Raw genomic sequence first — 14,645 nt, forward strand, 5'->3', positions numbered from 1 at the left:
GGAAGAAAGAAGTGGCCGCTGGTGAAGACAGTCATCGAAAATCGCCGATTCGCACTAAGGAAGATGACTGGATGGGAAGAGGCAAAAATGCAGACGAAAATGACTAAGGGTTAGGGCTTCCCTTATATAGAGAAGCTACATGGCAATGCTTGAGTAGAGTATGCCAATCAATGCTGGGTCCATACGGCGTCCCGTCGACTACCCCCACCTGACACGTGGCGCGACCCCATGCATTACTCGACCCTAATATCGAGTAATGGCCACGCGGGGTCCTTACTCTTGCTCGGGTGGTAGACTCTCTGGAGTTTCAACACCCGGTCAAGGGTTCGAGTGCCCATAGGTGGTGAAATTCCACTAACGTGAGTGTGTGGGGGGTGTGTGTGCGTGTGTAAAAAAAAAAAGAGTAATGGCCACGCGTCATGCTCTCGTTGGCTTGTCACCGAAACAGCGGCCTGACAGACCACGTGACCTCAAACCATGAAACACCACGTCATGTTTGATTAATGACACACCTTAATTACTATGCTAGCTGTCATACCTGACATTTATGACAACATAACCCGACCTAAGCTATACTCGGCTTACTTTCCAGGCCTTTGTAGATTGGCTTGAAAAGTAAGGGGGGCTTACTGTTAGGGAAAAAAGAGAGGAGTCAATAGGTCGACTCATAGAATGGACTAACTCTACAAATCAGCACGGACCCAATAGGATTTGAGCCTTAAGGGGCATCCACTACCGAATACAGGACGACCTTCAAGGAGGTCGATACAGCTGTAAGGACAGTCAAAGAGGATGCAAGTGTAAGTCCACTCAAATGGCCAATTGTCGACCTAAAATTTGGTCGGCCATAGCTTAGCCATAGGTCGGCCATAGCTTGGCCATAGCTTGCCATAGCTCAGCCATAGCTCGGCCATAGTACGGCCATAGCTCGGTATAACCTCTAACACAAGGTAAATGCCGATCTGAAGAAAAGCCCAATGTTGATTATGCCTATTACATCCGACACCTCTAGCATCTAACCTTTTCCCGAACCAACAATTCGAAAATCTCTCCAATGGCCCAAAGATCTCTCCCAACATCTTCAGGAGATCAAATCAGATCCCGAGAACCTCAGATGATGATAATCTCAAGAGAATCCTGAACGGATCCAAATACCTGTGCGGAATGATCTTCGGCATATCAGGAAAAACTCCTTGCCGCATGATCTTCCTTCTCCTATAAATAGAGGTACCCTCAACCAATGTAAGGTACGCATACATACTCTAATACTCGACTGGTGACTCTTTTCCTTAAGATCTTAACCTAAAAAGACCCAAGAGCTTGACTTAGGCATCAGAGGGTCCCCTGTACAAGCCAGGGTCTCCTTTGTGTATCACTTTCATTTGTGCAGGTCTTAAAGGGTTAACCAAGGAGGGTCCACAGGAAAACTGCATCAACAGAGAACATGGCCGAAAATCAGATTGATGGAATGACCACAACTATCCAATTGACACCCACAAAATGAATGGTTGTAAGAAAATCCACAGCAATCCACGCTCCTGGGACGTAATTCGATGGTTAAGATCATCCCACTAATGTGAATTTTCACTTATGCAACGTCAACAACAGGGTCGTGATTTTGAATAGTCCAAGTTGTGGTACATGCATGCCACATGAGCACTTCTTCTTAGTCACCATGATTTTTGGAGATAGGTAATTATTGTTGTTTTTAATTTCTATGGAGTACGACAGCACTAGGCGAGGCCACTCAGCATTTGGATAAGCATGGAATACAGAAGATGAAACTTTCTTACTCTGACAGAATGAGGTAGATGATATGCGGGTGGGCACTTAGTTATTACTTAGAAGTTAGAACCTTCATACATGGCATACAATTAGTCAAATTAAATAGTCCAAATTATGTTACCCATTGTAGATTTATCATGAACCTAAAAATGAGCTTACTTAGATTTGGTGGATATTTATTGGGCGGTCAAAAATGATAAATATCCAACGGTCCTACTTCCACGAACAAGTGTTCAAAAATTAGAGGTCAGGATTGTTATGGGTAAAAATAGACTAGCTAAGGAGAAAGAGTGAGCTTAAACATCTGTGCTCATGATATGATCAGCCTGAAATTGTGGGTAAACCGCTAATTGAAGTATGTAATTATGTCCAACTGTCCTGAAGGAAGTGAATATGACCTTTCAAAAATTATTTAACTACAAAAACCAAACAATGTCTAACTTAAGTTAATTTAGCAATTAAACTAAGGCAAAGTAACTCTAACGCTTCCAAGCCAATAGAGGGTCTAATCACATAGTCTACTTATGATTTGCAAGTTAAGCAGTTAGCTTAGAGAGCTAGTGTATATGAGTGAGTGAGATGTGATTCTTATCAATTTTAAGCATTCATTCAATCATGCATTATACTTAAGCATTTAAATCATATAAGTATAATTAAACTAATGTACAAAGACAATCTCAAATACAACAATATATAGTGGTTCAGTTATGTACTTACTCCACTCCCGGTGGACGCACTTAACCCATGAGTGTATTGGATTTCACAATCCAATGGTTTTAAATCAATTTAACCAAACTTTTACAACCTACACAAGGTTAAACTAAGGAACCTACATAATGTAACATTAGGTGCTTACACAAGGCAAAAGGTCCTACACAAGGACTCTAAAGTTTATGTCCTACTAAAGAGCAAGGGTCCTACATAAGAACTCAATGTTTTATGCCCTACACAAGAGCAAGGTCCTACACAAGAACCTAACAATTTACGCCACACAGGCCAAGGTCCTATACAAAAACCTACAAGTTATGTCCTATACAAGGACAAAACAATTTAAAATATACAGGCCTAGGTCTAACACAAGAACCTAACATTTAAGTCCTATACAAGAACAAAAACACGTATTCTTCCGTCGGAGGCCTACAAAAGGTCTTAGCGAGTTTGTCAACTCAAACTCTGAATCCCAATCCTACACAAGGAAAAGACTTCAGACTCAATGGACTATATATACTTATAAATAAGTGAGTGAGCCTCGTTTCAACATATGTTGTTGAAGATCTTCATAGTGATGAAGAGTCTTCAGCTCCCTTGAACCGCAACTGCTTATAGATGCTCTAATCGAGGTACCGAGGTTATTGGGTTAAGGTTTGGTTGATCTACTCTAGTTAATGATATGCATTTATGATCTAGGGAAGATTCCCATGGGCAAAGCCTTTAAAGATCCTAACATAATGATTTGCATTTAAGAAGTGATGTTGGATGATCAATAAAAGCCAGAGTTCATTCTTCAATCCAAGATATTGAATATACCAATAAATGCTTGAGCAATAAATTGAATGATGAACTGTTATTGAAAAGAGTGGCTGAGATGAAGGGTAATAACTCTCTCAAGGTTCTCTTCAATACTTACTCATTTATCCAAGAAGCAACCCAAGTGTTTATATAGAGTCAAATCTCAACGGTAAAATAATGAGTAGAAATCTGTCATTGTTGATGCTATTGAGAGGTCTTCAATGCCATCGAAGTTTCATTCGATGTCATCAAACTTTCTTCGATTGTATTGACTTTCTGCACTATGATTTTCAAATAAGTGCAAGACATATTCTGTCAGATGTCATCGATCATCCTTTGATGCCATCGAAGGGCCCTTAAATGTCATTGAGAGATGGCTCAATGCCATCGGGATTTTTCTTTGAAAATATCACTTGGTTGCTGGACTAAATGAGCCAAGTTTCGATGTCATTGATAATTATTTCGATGCCATCGATAGTGGTTTCAATGCAATCAAGATATAAGATTTTCCTAGAAAGCTTTCTGCACAAATTAATTCACATATCGATGTAATCGAACGATCTTCGATGCCATCGATAACGTACTTTCGATGTCATCGAAAGAGGTTCTATCACATCGAAGAATACCTAGAGTATTTTAATATTGGTGGATGGAAGTAGTCCAAGGTTGATGCAATCGAAGTAGGTTTGATGTCATCGAAACATAAGTTTCGATGCCATCAAACTTCCTTTGATGTAATTGACAATACCCAGCATATGTTCAGTTTGTTGCTGAACTATTAAGCTAGAATTTCGATGCTATCAAACAGAGTTCGATGCCATCGAAATCATCCTCGATTGCACTTCGATGCAATCGACATGGCATGAAATTTACCTGTTTAATTCAATTTTCTACCAACTCTAGAAATAATCTAAACTAAGCTTACCAAGGATTTTGTAAATACATTTTTGGGTAAGATTATGTTCTTATAAAAGGGGTTATATACCTTAGGGGTTTGGTTACGGAAGTGAGCTCTGTTTACCTATGTGAACACTTGAACTTTTTTCAGGTTAACTAAGTCTTTGGTCTTGTAATCTTTAATTTGGGGCTCACTTAGCAGACTAACTCAACACTCACATATATTGACAAATATGGACACTTTTATAGTCATCGCCAGTCATGACTAAGGAGCTCCTTAACGGCCAGAAAGCAGTGACTCATTATTAGGGAAACTGCCTATTTTCCGAGCTCCTCAATGGCTAAAAGATGAAGTATCTCCACTTCCATCAGATGTTGAGCCCTTCTACGGTCCCATCCATTTTCAAGTTGTTGCTCGAATCATCTCTTGGTTAGGGTTTTCGAGGTATGACCTCGCCCGGGGTAAGACTTTAGGTTGCTATGCTCTGGGATGCCCTGTACTGTACGATAAGAAGAAGAGGATGGTCATCCCCGATTTTGCTTGTGTTTTACTAAGGACAGGAGATCATTCTTAGTGCTCGGATACAAAGTCCAAGGGTAGGTTTGAAGGTCAGTGATTCACTTAATATTAAGAGAAAACTCGACCATGAGTCATCGGAGAATCCAGGTCAGTAAACTACTCTTTGGAATGGCTACGTAGGCCACTTCAGATGCTTGACCTCGGCCTCCTATTATATATTTCCTTTGACTCCAACTACTCAGATCTTATTGAAAGAGATCTATCCAAGATCTTAGCTGAAGATCTCGTAAGGTAACTGCGACACACTCAGAAGATAATTGCGGCATGGATCTGTTCGAGATCTCAGCTGAATATCTCGAAAGATAACTACGACACGCTCGGTATACGATTTCCTCTATAACACGCACCTACTAAATAGAAAGACAACCTGTCAACTATAAATACGAGTCTCTCCAATAGTGAAAGGTACACACAACCTAACACATAAATTACATCAACAAACTCTACATTCTACTATATCTAGTTTACCCGTTTAACTTTAGTATGGGATGGTCCCCTGCTGCTCCCTGAGGATCTCCTTTGTCTTATCTGTGTGTAAGTACTCGAATGTCCAACAAGGGTTAATCACATTTCCGCATCAACAAGATTATTCAACCAATCTGATCATGGATTGTGTGACTTGGCAACAGTGTGCTGCGCCGTCTAATCGGTTTTGTTTAATTCGATATATGCTACGTACACAATCTCTGCGTGCCTGCGTCCATACGCAGCCTGAGTATCTTATAACTCCTCGGGGCAGAAACTGCAGCGGGCATCAGCTATCAGTCGCTATCTGGACAGCCAAACGACTAAAAATCAGGTTATGTCCAGCGAGAAAGCCAAAGTCCACTTTTTTTCCAATTCCCATCTTCTTTCGATTTTCGAATTACCAAAGAATTATTTTGGTGCATCTTGAGAGTATAACGACTCGTAGACATCCTGCCTTTGAATATACTATCTGGCACACATTTATCACCAATCCAAACTGTCTAAACCTTGGGGACCATTTTCACAAAAGGACGGATGTTTTTAATCTTCTTATCATTGGCAGAAACTAAATAAAATTCAACGGTTGAAAACTAACGAATAGATAACCTTTTAATCAGAGAGTAGAAATTGCCGCACAGAACTCCCCATAGACCTACTCATGTGTAATGAATTCGGGACTATCACGTGACCCACACGTACAAGAAATAGATGGTTGGAAAACAATGACTAGTAAGAGTCTTCCACGTTCCCTTGCATGTGATGAACGTCCTTGCTGGCACGCACGCGCGTAACATGCTGGCACGGGTAACGCGTTTATGCTAGGACGCGAGTTTCCAGTAACCGAAAGCTTTGTGGCCCTCCGCGATCTCTGTGTGAAATCTAATCCGTCTATGAGTTTCGCTAGCTCATTTTAGGATCAAAGGCGAAAAATGAAGCAGATTCAAGACAAGTGAGCTCCAACACAGGAAACAGTGGAAATGAAAGTGACCACCGTTAAAACTTTCCTGATGATGTTCATATGCCATCCAATCCGTTCATAAACTTATTCCAGCGTGGAACAAAGGTAAAACACAAATAGCAACATGATCCAAAACTACTGCCCGTCTCAAGAATGTTTCAATGGTGGGCGTTCAATTCCCTCTGTTCCTTGTGGCCCATTTGACTATTGGATCTGCCTCAATTTTCGGATCTTAAGCTAACATGATCTGGAGAAACTGATGGATGGAGTGGATTTCACACAAACATCACGTAGGAAACTCGAGTCTTTAGGCGCTTGAAGAAACAACGATCCCTCAAGAAAACCAACGGCTTCCGAACATCTCTCTCACCAGTGACCACCGTCGCCCATCATGTCCAGCAAACATCTTTGCTTTCCTTCTACTCCCTTCCCGTCGAAGTCTTTTTGGCGGGAGGAGATGATGGGCCCTACCCACAATCAAATCTCACTCCTTCCCACTCCCCCCTCCTCCCACTTCCAATAAATACCATCCAACCACATCTTCCCTTCCTCCAAACTCTACCAAAATCCAATCCTTCAAAGGAAAAAATAAAAATAAAAATAAAAAATGAAAAACAGCCACTTTCTTCTCATTCTCTTCATCATCATACTCGCAAACCCCACCTTCTCTCTTACCTCAGATGGCCTCTCTCTCCTCGCCCTCAAATCCGCCGTTGATTCCACCTCATCATCAGGCCCACAGTCACCCCCATTCTCTGACTGGAACGAGAACGACACCACGCCGTGCCGCTGGTCCGGCATCTCCTGCATGAACATCTCATCATCTCCCCGCGTCGTCGCCATCAGCATTCCCAGCCAGAACGTCTCCGGCTACATCCCCTCCGAACTCGGTTCCCTCGTTTTCCTTCGCCGCATCAATCTCCATGGCAATCTCTTCCGTGGGACCATCCCCGCCCAACTCTTCAACGCCACCTCCCTCCACAGCATCTTCCTCTACAGCAACAACCTCTCCGGCTCTCTCCCGTCCTCCATCTGCAACCTCCCTCGCCTCCAGAATCTTGATTTATCCCGGAATTCACTCTCTGGCCCGCTCCCGGATACCCTCCGAAACTGCCGCCAACTTCAACGGCTCTCACTCGCGAGGAATCGGCTCACTGGCGAGATCCCTACCGGAATCTGGCCCAATATGGAGAATCTAGTCCAGCTCGACATTTCATCGAACGGTTTCAATGGAGGAATCCCGTCTGACCTTGGAGAGCTGAAATCGTTATCTGGGACACTCAATCTGTCCTACAACCGGTTCTCCGGTGAGATACCGATGTCGCTAGGGAAGTTGCCAGTGACTGTCAGCTTCGATCTCCGCGGCAACAATCTCAGCGGTGAGATCCCACAGACTGGCTCGTTCGCGAATCAGGGGCCCACTGCATTCGTCGACAATCCAGGGCTCTGCGGATTCCCCCTCCAGAAGGCCTGCAAGAATTTACCAGAAAGCGCGCCGAAGAGTCAGCTTCCGCCGACGGGATCTGACACACGGGCCAAAAGGGGCCTAAAACCGGGCTTGATTGTCCTGATTTCAGCAGCTGATGCTGCTGGAGTGGCGCTGATCGGGATGATTGTAGTCTATCTGTACTGGAAGCGGAAAGATTCGGATAACTGCAGCTGCACCGGGAAAGGGAAATTGGGGGGCGGTGATCGGCTCTGTTCTTGCTGGAGACGATTATCGGGGAATTCGTCGGAATTGGAAGAATCAGAGAAGGGTGGTGAAGGCGGCGGGGAAGGGAATTTGGTGGCGATCGACAAGGGATTCACGTTCGAATTAGATGAATTACTGCGGGCATCGGCGTATGTGCTCGGGAAGAGCGGGTTGGGGATCGTCTACAAGGTTGTGTTGGGGAATGGCATTCCGGTGGCGGTGAGGAGATTGGGGGAAGGCGGAGGGCAGAGGTATAAGGAATTCGCGGCGGAGATTCAGGCGATCGGGCGGGTCAAGCATCCGAACATTGTACGGTTGAGAGCTTACTACTGGGCCTCAGATGAGAAGCTGCTGATCTGCGATTTCATTTCCAATGGGAATTTGGGCAATGCTCTGAAAGGTGAGTTTATGCTTCTCTCTCTCTCTCTCTCTCTCTCTCTGAGGTTAGATGCTGAAGATGATGGCTCTACACTGAAATTCCGTGGACGGTCTAATCGGAACCGTCGGATTGGTGTGAATTCCCATTGATATGGACGATCTCATATCCATCGACGTGGATATGCTGTCCTATCTTCCTGGGTTCCGGGCTGTTTGAGTTATGGAGCCCACCATGAGGCTGGTCCGTTCATCAGGTGGGCCACACTCGCATGGATAAAATAGGAAGAGAATTTACTTGGTTACAAGAGCCTTTGGCAAAAACTGTGGGGTGGGGTCTACTACCGTGTCCACGCGACATCCACTCCGTCCATCAATTTCATCAGCATGTGTTTTTGGACAAGAAAAAAGTCCAAAAATGAGGCAAATCGAAAATTCAAGTATGCGACCGCACAGGAAACAATAAGGATGGAAACACTGGCGATTGAAACGTGATAGTGATTACATAGAAAGGCCAAAGATATCAGCCTGATAAAGAACTTCCATGGTCCCAGAAGGTTTCAATGGTGGCCGTTAAAACCCTAATGTTTCTTCTGGTGGCCCACTTGAATGTTTTCGTCTCACTTCCAACATGACAGATGGACAAGTGGATACAACACAGACGTCACAGTAGGACCCATTTGAGGATTTGGACGGGTCCTTTTTTTTTTTTTTTTCAGCATGCAACATGCAATATTGTGCCACCTCAGGAGAAGCATGATCCGACTCTCGCGATCAGACGTGGCCGGGCTGAATGATGGATCGTGCTTATCTATAATGATGAGTGTTTAGGAGGCATGATCAGGCTTGTGGTTTACACTGAAATTCGGTGTATATACCATATCTGTTGTCAATTTGGTGCATCCCTACTGCTTGGATGGGCCTAGTACACAAAAATATGGACCTGATCCATGATCTTAACCATTCCATGCGTGGTTGAGATCAATGGGATTTGTTTTGGTCCTCATTGTAAGTTTTTTGGATGCTTAGGATAACTAGAGTGATTCATCAGACGGGTGTAGTTTCTTGGCTATAACCCATTCTCATTTTTAAACAAGAATGGGTGGATTCCTTTGTTTGTTACTGTCCATCCGTATACATGACATGGTTGTAAAAGGATCCTAACCATCCAAGTCGCTGACCCAACTGCAGATGTAGCACCACCCAAAAACTAACCGTCTGATATTTCCATTTGAATTCAGGCCAGTCATTTTTTAATATTAACCATGCATTTGATTGACATCGATTGAACGGTCAGGATTGCTTGTTCAGTATTATTTTAGAGATATATGGTCCAATCCATTACGACCCTATAATTTGGATGGCCTGGATAGCTCTACTCAAAAGCAAACAAATTTCAATTTTGATTTTTGAAAGGAAAAATAAAGTGGCTTTGTGAAACTTTTACGTACCGCTTTCACTTTCATTGATGAACTCACAAAGACATCTTTTCAGAAAAAAGTTTCATTTCTAGGAGTGAGGGATCCAGGTGCATTCCAGAGCATCCTTCCCTATTACACGGGGCATTTGTTCAGGAACGTTGATTAGCTGTGGGTCATCATGTGGATGGCCCATGGCCCAGAAATTCGGGCAATCAGACTGGTTGCTGAGCAATCCTGCCTTTTACTCAACAAGCAGAAACTCAGTTTTGCTCGGGGTAACCTGAATGGGCTTTCCAAATCAATGGGCCCAACCACCAGATGCTGTGTTGCGACCTGCGAGCCACCAGGACGCGGTTTGGCTGCTGATGCTGCCACCAGCCAGGTGGCTATGGTCGGTGCTCTGATGTATGTGTTTTATCCATGCCGTCCATCCATTTTTACATATCATTTTAGGGCTCGATCCCAAAAATGAGATATATATAAAAAACTCAGGTGGACCACACTACGGAAAACAGTAGTGAGTGAATGTCCACCATAAAAAACCTCCTAAGGCCCACTGTAATGTTTATTTTACATCCAAGCTGTTGATTAGGTCGATGAAGGGAAAAAAGAAACATAGATCCAAAACTTTTATGGCCCGCCAGAAGTTTTTAATGGTGGGCGTTCAATCAACACTGTGTGGTCCAGTTGAGATTTGGATCTACCTCACTTTTGAGTTTGTACCATACGGATCTGAGGAAAATGGACAGATGGCTTGGATGAAACAAATACATCATGGTGGGTCCCACATATCACCGACCACTAGCCATTGGCTAGTGGCAGGGTCACTAGCCAATCCGTTTCCGAGCCACCACTACATGGGACTTCCTAATGAATGCGGATTGCCTGCATCACTGAGTTCTGAGGGGCCCACTGTGGTGTATGTGTTACATCCATGCCGCCCATCAGTTTTGACAGCTCATTTTCCGGCATGAAACCAAATAGCAGGTCGATCCAATGCTCAAGGGGATCACAACACAGGAATCACCAGATGTTTATTTGCCATCCAACTTGTTGATAAGGTCACTCGGCCCTGCATGATTCGGAAAACCCATTATAAGCTTGATCCAAACCTTCCGTGGTCGCGGGAAGTTTCTAATGGTGAGCATTCAATCCCTTCTATTCTCTGTGATGTGGTCCCATTTGAGCTTTGAATCTGCCTTATTTTTGAGTTCATGCCCTCCATGAGCTGAGAAAACCGATGGACAGTGTGGATATAATACATTCATCACGGACGGCTGCAGATGAGCGATGCAGGCACAGTAGGAAAGTGCCGATGGGGGAAGCGGATTGTGTACTGAGTAACTCATTACGGTAAGCGTACTGAGTAAACTCCGTGGCCCCAGTGTCATTCATAAATTATATCCACTCCGTCCATCTCTTTTAACACATAATTTTAGGGCTTTAACCAAAAATTGGAATATATACAAACCTCAAATGGACCACACCACCGGAAACAGTGTGAGTTGAACATCTACCGTTGACAATTTCTTGGGGACAACAGAAGTTTTAGATCAAGCTGATATTTGTGTTTCCCCTTCATCCATGTCTTTCTTATCTTATGAACAGGATGGATGACAAATAAACATCATTGCGGGTCTTAGAAAGTCTTCAACGGTTGAAATCAATACTTCCACTTTTTCCAGTGGTATGGTCCACTTGAGCTTTGTATATGTATCAATTTTGGGTTGAACCCATAAAATGATCTGGAAAAACGAATGGACGGCGTGGATAAACCACACGCATTCGCGGTGGGCCCAACTGAGTTTACTCAGTACGATAAGAGCGTACTGAGTAACTCAGTACGCAATCCGATTCCGCCGACGGGGGGTTCCACCATTGTTTCCCTGTCGCAAGTGACAGGATGTATGCACCGTTGGTGTTTTGGCTATTTATTTGAGGTGGGAGAATATTCGTTTGGACGTTTTCCCGAACTAGACAGTACGCATTTATGACATCTCGAAAGGACCATGACACCCTTCCCTGACTGACTGCACTCATTCGGCATTTTTTGCTGCGTGCCTCTATTTCTTTCCAAGGTTTCAACTTGGGTTCGAACCCGAACCTGACTGACCCAATTCAAGTTTTAGTCGGGTTGTCGAGGTACTTCGGTTTGGGTTGACAAAAGCCAACCTCTTTCTTTTGTATAGGTAGGGTAGGGAATAATCACATGCATTTAGGTTGGGCCAGGTCCTCTTGAGGTCTGGTTGGGCTCGGGTTCACCCTCAACCCGACCCAACCTGCCTGTGGTTAGTTTTATGGAGTGGCCATAGGTTGGGTCAGCCCGTGGACCAAGTGGCCTGGCCTGCTTCTGAGGTGAGTTTTGGGCCAGACTAAATTGGTAGTAGGTTGGACTTAGGTAAGCAAAAAATGCCTTAAGTAAATCCGTCAGGCTTGAAAGTTGAACCCTACGCAACCCCCCATTACCCAGAGAGCTTATCAATAAGCTATAGCAGTTAAACTTACTTGACCTGGCCCAAAATCTGAAACGAATTAATAGACCATAAGTATGAATGCATACATAAGGCTGCAACTTGGGTTCAGGTTGGGTTGGGTTTTTCAGTGTTGAAAAACAACAACTTAATTGAATTTCGGTTGGGTTGGGAATAATTGCATGTATTTGGGTCGGGTTGGGTTGAGTTGGGTGAGTATGGAAGAATTAGGGTTAGGCACCTCATGTTGGAAATTGAGTTGGGTGGCATTGTAGGTTTGGGATCTGTTGAGGTCGAGTTCGGCTTGGATTGAATCTCAACCCGGCCCAAACCAGCCAAGCTGTACCCCTATGCATCCATCTGACGTATGTATGTTTGCATGTACCCCTAGATGGGCACCCCTAGCCATTCCTTTAGCCCCATATTTCATTCTTAACTAGCTAGGGTCAGGTTGGGTTGTGCTAGAATTCTTAGCCCATTTATCAGATGGGCTGACTTGACCCGAATTCAACCCATTGTTACCCCTAATTTTATGAGCCCCCACAAGGATATGCGCGCACGTTTCAGTAATTTAACAAATCTAATTTCTAAAAATTAAATACAATTTATTAGGACTGTTTGATCTGAATGCGGGCCACGACACCGATACATGGGGCCCACCATTCGTCATCAGAACCACTCATCTTGTGAGTACCACAGTGCAAAATATTTAACTGTTCAATGAGAAGCGTTTGCTGCCTTTTGAGCTTGATTTTAAATGTTCAATGAATGTATGATGGGGAGGTTCTCCGAGGACCAGTGGTCTGATTTTTTATGCATTTGATTGATATGTCAAATCTCTGTCTGTAATATCCTGCAGGGCGATCTGGTCAACCGTCACCGAGTCTCACCTGGTCGACTCGGCTCAGAATCGCTAAGGGAACAGCCCATGGGCTTGCTTACCTCCACGATTGCAGCCCACGAAAATTCGTCCATGGTGACATCAAGCCATCAAACATCCTCCTCGATAACGACTTCAATCCTTACATCTCTGACTTTGGTCTCAACACCCTTATAAGCATTGCCGGCAATGACACTAGCTCGTCCGGTGGTTTCATTGGCTCCGCCCTTCCCTACACTAAGCCCACGCTAACCGAGCGGACTCACAATTACAGGGCCCCTGAGGCCCGCTTACCAGGCAACCGGGCCACTCAGAAGTGGGACGTATACTCATTCGGGGTGGTTGTGCTTGAACTATTGACTGGGAAATCTCCAGAGATCTCGTCTCCGACAATGACGTCGTCATCGACCTCATTGTCGGATGTTTCGGAGCTGGTGAGGTGGGTCAGGAAAGGTTTCGAGGAGGAGAATCCACTATCGGATATGGTGGACCCAATGCTGCTTCAAGAGGTCCATGCCAAGAAAGAGGTGCTTGCGGTATTCCATGTTGCACTTGCATGCACCGAGACGGATCCGGAGTTGCGGCCGAGGATGAAAACCGTATCGGAAAATCTAGAGAGGATCGGTGTGTGAGGTTTCACGATTGCAGTGGATTGGGGGCATTGTGATATCTAGGCCGTCCGTCTTCCCGGGCAAATTTTGTATGATGATGATGATGGTGATGATCACTGTCTTAGCAATGTCGCAATTTCAATTTTTTTGCAACCATTTTGTGGAAATTTTATTTTATTTTATTTTTGTTTGGAAAAGCAGGGAATATCATTTAGGTTTCCATTCATGTCCTATTATCTGATTTGACCGAGTAAGGGTATTTTAGGCCTTTAAAAAAATAATAATAATTATGGGCTGAAATTGTTATTCGTAAGCTAACCTGACAGGGACCGCCCAACCATACATCTCGCACACATGTACGGATGCATATAATTTCCACATTCATGTCCTACTGAGTAACAAGCACTAGCATTCATAACTTAAGAACAATTAAAAATAATAATAATCCCAGAATAGGAAAAGAAAGAAGAAAATTCAGGAATGATATGAAGAGGGCGACCAACCTCCACGAATCTTCAAAATCAATAAAAACAAATGTACGAGAATCTCTCTATTTGAAACTGCAACTGGGAACACTGCAGCTTCTCTCCTTTTCATAAATCCTTGCACCCCGTCACACACGAATACGAGAAATGATACAGTGGTCTATTGGTCTATTGTGTTCTGCAAACATTTCCCATTGTATTTCTATCTTCTACTACACCCTCTTTCTCACTTGTATAACTCCTACACTTTACTTTCAACATTCATTTTGAGATTCTTTCGGGTGGCCATTCCATTGAGCTACGGGTGGTTAGATCGTTGAAAATTCTAGGGGGGTCGTAGCATAAGTCGAATCCTGCAATAAAAATTTGGGATGTTTAGCCTTTTTGTTGAGCCGTGGGTGCTGAAATTGTTCAATCTTTTTGGGCTGGCCTAGACAAGTCCAAGCCTACAATAAAAGTTGGGGGTAATTGTAAACGCCTCCCCTCTGGTATATGATACTTGTAAACATCTA

The 14,645-nt window shown here is 43.9% G+C and overlaps 1 protein-coding gene across 1 annotated transcript; it reads left to right on the forward strand.

Annotated features, from left to right (window-relative positions):
* Positions 1-6,406: 6,406 nt before the first annotated feature.
* LOC131240001 (receptor protein kinase-like protein ZAR1) lies at positions 6,407-13,872 on the forward strand. Its single transcript, XM_058237988.1, has 2 exons — positions 6,407-8,290; positions 13,017-13,872. The coding sequence occupies exons 1-2, from the start codon at positions 6,805-6,807 to the stop codon at positions 13,667-13,669; spliced, it is 2,139 nt and encodes a 712-aa protein (XP_058093971.1). The 5' UTR covers positions 6,407-6,804; the 3' UTR covers positions 13,670-13,872.
* Positions 13,873-14,645: the final 773 nt, after the last annotated feature.

The sequence above is a fragment of the Magnolia sinica genome, chromosome 3 (genome assembly GCF_029962835.1).
Source record: "Magnolia sinica isolate HGM2019 chromosome 3, MsV1, whole genome shotgun sequence".
NCBI lineage: Eukaryota > Viridiplantae > Streptophyta > Magnoliopsida > Magnoliales > Magnoliaceae > Magnolia > Magnolia sinica.